The following is an 8,583-nucleotide window of genomic DNA, read 5'->3' as shown; positions in this document are numbered from 1 at the left end:
TGAGATCCTTACCTAGGGACATTTGCAGAAGAGTAGTCATCTGCCCTGGCTTTTATAGCAGTAATAAAACATACAAACTTACTTTGTATAGCAAGATAAGACAAAAATGACCCTTCTAGTCAACCAGCCCCATGGACTCTATGTTCAGATTGAATAGAATTTGAAATCAAACCATCTGTAGTTTGGATCTGCAGAACCAACACGCAGACTGAGGCAGATGTGGCAACCAAAAACCACATGGCAGCTGTTTATCAGCTCACAACAACATTGCTCAACAAAACAAGGCAGGAAATAAAGAAGAAAACTCAGTGTCCAACTGACACTAGACCAGCATGTTAGATAAAAACCTGCAATCACCCAAACTGCAGCATGGCCAGGACAGTAGGGCCAGTAATCCTACAGATGCAAAAGAAAAGGTAGTATGCACAATAGGGGAAGTTTTTGGCTGATGAAGAAAAGTCCCAATAGTTCAGTATAATCCAAGCATTTCCATTTGTTTGGCTGAAGCAGACAAGGAATGCTTGTTGTGAGAGACCCTGAGCATGTAACCTGCAATAAACAGGATGCCTGAGATTATGCTGAACTAATTCAGCTTTATTTTCGTCAATTGAAGATTTTCCCTATTGTACCCAAAGCTTCAGGTTCCTGGCTATAAACAGTCTGAGCTGTAGGAACAACTGGCTCTCTGGAATATGTGATTTAACACCCTGAAAAAGACAACTGATTTATGCACAAGATTAAAATTTCTGAATTAAAATACATTGGCTTTATTCTTCCTGGCCTGGACATTAATAAAGATGTAAGCTCCAATGTGCCAAGCAAACTCCACAAATGCCAGGGTGTTGCTCCCCACTAGGTCTGTGTCTGGCTACCTTGTAATGTTCCCCCTCACTATTATTCAGTTCCAGTTCTTTAATACCTTTGCTTAACACATAGGTTACATACAGACAGTCAAAAGGCCTGAGGCTGATTCAATTCAATCTTCACAGGTTAGTCTAAACTGTGTAGATAGAACCGATAAGCAAATGAACAGACATTCATTTTTTATTCCAGAAATGTAACCACATGCCTGCAGTGGCCCAGACCAGAAGCTTGGGGGGGCTCTAGAGCACACCTCTTTGCTTGTTTGGAGCAGACAACTAGGGCCAAGGCTAGCCTCCCTGTGGGGGAGGGGGGTTTGCAGGGAGGTGCAAATCATTCTGGAATGCTGGGGGACTGCAAATTAATTTGAATCTGGAGGGGATCTGGGACAGAAGTTCAATGAACTATTTAACCTAAATCAGTTAAAGTCTAATACTACATCCATCCAAGTTTACCTTAAAACAGTTTCGGCCATTATCAAAACAGTTATGTGCACTGAACTTCTGTTGTTACAGATTTGAACCCATTTCCAGTCACTTACATCTGTTTATGTTTAATAGCTGTCCCTGCAGTGATATAGATAAGAGACTTTGGGAAGGGTAGTATACACATTGAATAAATAAACACATAAATAAATATTCATCTCTCCTCCTTTTGTTTTCTACCCCTGATTTAATTGTGATTCCTTGCTTTGTTACAGGCTTATGATGGAACTTACATCTTTGCCTAAGCTTCTCTGGACAAGTGATAACAAGGCCCTGCATTACCATTTTCCAGATGTATTGGCAACTGTTCATACCACCCAAGACATCCCAGAAGAAGCCATTTTTGGACCATGCATCCTCCAGAATACTTTGTTGGACACTATAGCTTTTATTGCTCTCAAATGCTCTGATCGAAGAAATATCCATTATGTATTTAAGGTAGGAGAATGTGAAATTGATGCTAGTAATGAGTCAAGAAAACCACATCCTCTTTTGATACGTGACATGGTCAAGCTGTAGACTTATCTATAGCCTAAGACAGCTCAGAGCTACCCTGGAAAGGTAAACTGGTCCAATTCAATGCTGGCTTGGAGGCTAGTAAAGGCACTTTCTTCACGGGGAAAATGACACACCATATCTTGGCTAAGTCCCGCTTTTGCCCAGGGCATCCATGATCTGCTTCAAGCCAAGCAGGGATGGAGAGAGGATCAAAGAGTTTGCTATGACTCCTCACCTCTGCATTTTTTCACTTGGAGATGAAAAACCAAAGGCTTGTAACTGGGCAAGCTAGCTTTTAAGACCAAAGAAGGCAGCATCTGGGATTGTACTCTCTCTTAGGTGATGCAGTCAGAGGTATGATTGTTCACCTGGTGGAAAACCTGAGTTAGCTTTAATCTCACCAGCTTTGGTACCAGTGGCAGGGATGCAGTGATGGCTCTGATTGCAGTGTGGGTTCTCTGTTTGGGGTGCTACTGAGCTCCATACTGCTATAGTTTCCCTGTTGCTAGTACTGGAGCTGGCTAGATTAAATATAGTTTGCATATGCTTTCCAGTGCTGCAGTTGCATCTTCCACATATAATGCAGACATAACATAGTCTTATAGACAGATTCTTGAGGCCAAAGCAAGACTACTGCTGAGAGAGGGCATATACATACAGTGTGATGCAATACTGTATAGAGATACCTCTCCTGACATCTGTGTGGCACAAGATAATGATATTTAGATCAATTATAAGGGACTCAGTTTGGAGGCTGCTTAATTGTGCAAATGAAGCCCAGGAGGCACAGCCTTTAAGTGAAGGGAGAGCAGGCCTCCCCATTCCTTGAGCCCAGAGGAAGCCGGGCCTGCGCTGTAATAGTTCAGTGCTGGTCTCAAAGATTGTACCAAAAATAAGCCCTGCCCATCTACTTCTGCTCCATACACTCAAACATAGAAATGCAGCCCTTGGGACATACAGAACAGAGAGCAGGGGGAGAAAGCGTATATTTTGGCCACATCCTTGAAAGCAATGCTGAACTAGTGTAGATATATCCAAGGGTCCAGGAGCTGCTGAAGTTTGTAGGCTCCAAAGGGAAAGGGCAAGGAGAGTGTAGGGGCAGCTAATGGCAGGTCTCCGTTGTTTACATTTTCTTCAGGCAGCAAGATCTCTGAAAGGGGTGTGGGAGCCGAGGAGGAAGAAACCTTATGGCCTGGCTGTGTGTATGTTGGTTGGTAATGCAAGGTGGTTTGTTCAGTCTTTGCTACTGGAGAGACCAGTGAGTTTTCTAGGAAAAGAGGTTCTCTGGAGCAGGCCTGTATTGCTGGGGTTTGATGGCTGGGGCCTGTTCTGTGGCTCGGTTGTGGGTTGTACAGCTAGAGCTATGTGCCATGGGATGTAAACAGAGACCCCATCATGGCTCTTGCTGGTTGCCTGAAGCAAGAGAAGACTTTGGGGGGGATTGATGGCAGCTTACAAGTATATCAGGGGAGAGCATCAGGGTTTAGGCAAGCCACTATTCACCAAAGCATGCCAGGAGAAAACCAGGAGCAACAGTCATAAACTCCTAGCAGAACGTTTCAGACCGAATATAAGGAAAAACTCTATTCCAGGCTCTGGAATAGACTCCCAGAGAGGGTGGTGCCAGGCACCTACCCTGCAGATCTTCAAAAGGAGACTGGATACACACCTTACTGGGGTTATTTGACCCCACCAGTCTTTCCTGCCCAGAGCAGTGGGGATGGACTCAGTGATCTCACAAGGTCCCTTCCAGCCCTAAACTTCTGTGAACGAAACCAGCCCCAGGACTGACCTTTGGGGCACTCCACTTGATACTGGCTGCCAATGAGACATTGAGCTATTGATGAGTACCCTTTGAGCCCAATGATCAAGCCAGTTTTCTATCTACCTTACAGTCCATTCATCCAACCTGCACTTCCTTAGCTTGTTTGCAAAAATGCTGTGGGAGACTGTATTAAAAGCCTGGCTAAAGATGAGAAATATCATGTTCACTGCTCACCCTGCATCCACAGAGCCAGTCATCTCATTATAGAAGGCAATCAGGTTAGTCAGGTATGACTTGCTCTTGGTGAATCCATCTTGCTTGTTCCTAAGCACTTTCATTTCTTCCAAGTGCATAGAAATGGACTCCTTGTGGGCTGCTCCATGATTTTTCCAGGGACTGAGGTGAAGCTGACTGGTCTGTAGTTCGCTGGATCCTCCTTCTTCCTTTTCTTAAAGATGGGCACTCTATTATTATTATATTTACCCATTTCCAATCAGAAAGGCCATCTCCCAGTTGCCATGTGCTTTCAAAGATAATGGGCAGTAGCTCTGGAACTGTATTGGCCAACTCTGTCATCATCCTCGGGTGTATCACGTACAGCCCCATGGAGTTGTGCATGTCCAGCTATTCTGAATAGTGCCTAACCTGTTCTTTCACCACTGTTGGCTGCTCCCTCCTCCCCAAACTGTGCTGCTAACTGCAGTAGTCTGGGAGCTGACCTTTTCCATATCATCTGTCACTAGGTTGCCTCTGCCATTCAGTGAAGGACCCATACTTTCCCTGATCTTCCTCTTGTTGCTGACATATTTGTAGAAACCCTTCTTGTCACTCTTCATGTCCCTTGCTAGCTGCAACTCCAGATGTTGCCTTCCTGATTTCATCCCTGCATGCCTATTCAATACCCTTATACTCCTCCCTAGTTTTTTGTCTTCTTGCTCCCTGATGTTCTCCCTACAATTGTACTTGTAAAGAGCAATTATGTGCTCTTTTAATCTGCATTGTGTGAGGATAAACGAGCCAAGCCACTTCCATTTTTTTTCCATAGTATCATGATTAGGTTTGGGTGAGCAAGGCACAGGCCCCAAGCACCAGTTTAGAGGAGATGCCACAATGGCAGCTTCTTCAGGGAGCCTTTGATAGAGGAGCAACAGCTCCCAGCTGTTGTGGTAGGAGCCGGGCTTGGAGTTTGCAGCAAGGGTTGGGCAAAGAGTCCAGAGGAGAGCCACGTGCATGATCAGAGGTCAGGAAAACAGATCTTACGATGACAGGCTGAGAGCCATGGGACTCTTTAGCCTGGAAAAGCGCAGGCTCAGGGGTGATCTGATGGCCACCTATAAGTTTATCAGGGGTGACCACCAGGATCTGGGGGAACGTCTGTTCACCAGAGCGCCCCAAGGGATGACGAGGTCAAACGGTCACAAACTCCTGCAAGACCGCTTCAGGCTGGACATAAGGAAGAATTTCTTTACTGTCCGAGCCCCCAAGGTCAGGAACAGTCTGCCAGCGGAGGTGGTTCAAGCGCCTACATTGAACACCTTCAAGAGCAAATTGGATGTTTATCTTGCTGGGATCCTATGACCCCAGCTGACTTCCTGCCCTTTGGGCAGGGGGCTGGACTCGATGATCTCCCGAGGTCCCTTCCAGCCCTAATGTCTATGAAATCTATGAAATTAGTGAGTTGACAGAAGGATTTTTGAGTCTCCTGGAGTAGATAAGACTGATCACTTCCTGCTTTCTGGCACTTGGTAACTCCTCCCCCAGCCCTAGCAGAGTTTTGCCCAGAGCACAAAACTTGTTAGACGTGCCTGTTCTTTCATAAGAAAAGACCTCCATCTCCCTTAACCAGCTCAGGGGGCTTTCTTTGTACTCATCCTGGGTTAAGTTAACCGGAACTGCACACAGTATTCCAAATGGGATCTTACTAGTGTCTGGTACAATGGTACTAGTGCCTCCCTGTCTCAGCTGCTGCTACAGGGGACTAATATACTTTAATATACCTAGGATTGGCTGCTTTACACTGGCAGATTATGGCCATTCTACACTTGACCAACCCATCAGAGTCCCTCTCTTCCTTAGATCTTTGCAGTTTATGTATCCCCATTTTATAGATGAAGTCCATGTTACTGGTCCCTAAATGAATGCATTTCATACTGTTAAACTTCACAGCATTTCTGAAGCTCTGTTCCACAAGATTATCTAAATCTTCCTGGATAATAATTCAGTTCAGTTCTCTGTTAGCAGTACTTCCCATCCTAGTGTTGTCTAAAATTTCATGAGGACACATCTAGTTCTAGTGCCTGGGTTGCTTTAAATATGGAAGATAGCATTAAGACTAAAACTGCCTCCTGAGAAGTTACTGGTAACTGCTCCAGAAGCAAAACTTCTCCTCTGAGTGATTTCCACATCCTCCACATCCTCACTTACATCTTCTTAATATAGAATCAAGGAATCTACCAAGAACAGGGTTCACCTATAGCACAAGCTGCATAAAAGGAGCATGTGTATGTGTGCACCCATCCACCCACTCACTGTCTGGGACAAGGCAAAATATGAATCAAAATTCAGCAGTTTAGGTTCACTGTCATCTTTGTCCACAGCAATCTCGCAGGACTTTCAGGTAGGACTTTCCCCAGCCAGGGTCTCCCTGAGCAGGCACTATGATCTATGATCTTTTACTTTTAGTTCCAATGGGAATCCTCTTTTTCTCTCATTTCCTTTGTGGCCAAGGGCTCCCAGTTTAACAGCCGCAAAAACTAACAAAGGAATTCAAGCAGTGACTCTTCCAACCAACAAAACAAAACAAACATCTGAAAATTAACCTGACCTGCTGAGCCCTCATGTTCTTTGCCCCACAACTTACCACTGCTTGTGGCTTCTTGGGAATCTGGAGGACAGAGGTGAGTTTCCTTATCTTCCCCTCCCAAGGCCACCTGGTTCACTAAGCTCTTCTCTGTAGGCAGAAGGAATTTATAGCCACTGTCCACAGAGGGGCTGGGTTATGGATCTGTGGGTACGTCCACATACAAACCAAAAATCCCCCGGGTTTTTCACTTTCTTGTCATGCCAGGCACTTCCACTTTGCCCTGCACGCTCACTTTTTCTTTTATACATTTTCAGCCCTCTTTCTTATGGCCACATTTTTGTCTTTAGTTAGCACTCGAGTGTGTGCTCAGCAGTTTCAAGAGACAGACTGTAATTAGTCACAGCCTGTGTTGTAGCTGGTAGTTACAACCACTGCATATTTGTGTCACTGTCAGGTTCTTTTATTTCGCAGTCATTTTGAATTATTGTATATTTTAAAGGGGGCCAGTTGCAGGGCTTGCTTATTTAGTGTCTTCCTTACCTAATTATCTCTTTCACTAATTGTCTCATAACATTTCATTCTTATAGCCATGCTGCTACCATGATTTTTGCATGATAGGTGCCATCCAAAGAGAGTTAAAAACAAAATAAAAAACTGAAAAGACAGAAAAGAAACATTTTTTCCAATGCAAAAAAAGAAATACTGTATGACTGCAGTGGAAACAGTGAGGAAAAAAAAATCAAGCTTGTTCTCACCACTAAATATTTTTCGTTCCCAAATTTTTCTCTTCCAAAGTCATCACTTAAGTTCTCAGAAATTAGACGCAACTTTTTTTCTGTATATTTTGACAATGACCTGTTCCCTGTTCCTCAGTATCTGAGCTGTGAAAGCCCATCCCATCACCTTTCTCAGCCTGCAAATAAAGCAAACACTGTAGTGGTAGACACCAAAGATAACCCCTTTCAGAAAATAGAAGTCCTTGGTCAATGCAGGGTTCAGGTGGTGTAGAGTAAATAAGATAAGTTGCAAGATGAGGACAAATGAAAATATTGCCTAGCTGGATCATTGCTAGAGGAGTAAGTTGGGAGGAGAATGGGGGCAGGAAAGTGTGGGGGAAGGAAAGGGGAAGAAGGGCTTGAGGCAAAGATAGCATGATTGTATAACTAAAGACTGTACTGCAGTGTACCACAAGACATGGATGGGTTCTTCTTCTCATTATTATTTTGAGACTTACACTCAGGGATACACATACACAGCCACATATCTGCCCAGCCACAGGAATGCTTATACATCCACACTGCAGGGGTAATTGAATTGTAAACTGGGAGTAAGTGCAAAAAGGCTACTTATTCAGCTGGTAAGTGCCATTTAAGCGCACACAAAAAAACTAGTATTCCACCCCTCAAATCTCTGCCCCTCTCAGCCTCCCCATCTGTAAACTGAGGAGAACTGCACTGAGCTATCTCAACATACTAGCAAATTGCCCATCAAGAATGACAGGGGGTGGGGGGCAGGGTGAGGACGGAGCCCCGTGTTTGCCCCCCCCATCTGGGCCCATTCCCCCTCTTCCCCCCCTCTGCTCCCACCACTTGGGCCTGGGGCCCAGGGCCACTCCCTCCCCACTGCTTGGGGTCCGAGCCCGCTCCATCCACTGTTGCTGCCACCTCCAGGGAGCAGGGCTGAGGTGGGGTTGGCAAGGCCTGTGGTGCTGGCCCCCCCCGGACTCTGTCCCTGCCATCACAGCAGCACCCCGCTGCCTGCCCCGAACACTCTTGGAACGCTCTGATTGGTTGTTTCAGACAGCGTTACAGACAGACAGACTAAGGCTTTTCGAATATTAGAATGAGGCTAGATTGCCATGTGCGAGGTAATCCAAGAGCCCTGCTTAAATGGACCCATTCAGGAATGGGATGTGTAATGAGAAAGCAATGAGTTGAAGGGTTATGGCAGTGTTTCCTAAACTTTGATACCTGCAGTGCACTTTTTTCCTGGATTAAAATTGGTGGCACACTTCACTCTTACACTTGAAAAGGTATATATACATTACCATATTTACGTGAATCCAAGACAACTTTAAATTTACTTGTTACAATTTTTCTGTATAGAATCTAATTAGTGGAAGCTCATCTTAAATTCATTCCCCCAACTGCTGTGGGAGGGAAAGCAGTGGG

The 8,583-nt window shown here is 44.9% G+C and overlaps 1 protein-coding gene across 1 annotated transcript in view; it reads left to right on the top strand.

The window, feature by feature from the left end:
* The first annotated feature begins 1,542 nt into the window (after positions 1-1,542).
* The window catches only part of ZNF488 (zinc finger protein 488), a 14,287-nt gene continuing 7,246 nt past the window's right edge, over positions 1,543-8,583 (top strand). Inside the window, exon 1 of the mRNA XM_019556348.1 lies at positions 1,543-1,784. Within this exon, the coding sequence (XP_019411893.1) occupies positions 1,566-1,784 (219 nt within the window). The 5' untranslated portion in view covers positions 1,543-1,565. The remainder of the gene's footprint in view (positions 1,785-8,583) is intronic.

Source organism: Crocodylus porosus, unplaced genomic scaffold (genome assembly GCF_001723895.1).
Source record: "Crocodylus porosus isolate Cpor-Errol unplaced genomic scaffold, CroPor_comp1, whole genome shotgun sequence".
Classification (NCBI taxonomy): Eukaryota; Metazoa; Chordata; order Crocodylia; family Crocodylidae; genus Crocodylus; species Crocodylus porosus.
The sequence above is the reverse complement of the archived record's forward strand: the minus strand, read 5'-3'. Positions and strand labels throughout refer to the sequence as shown.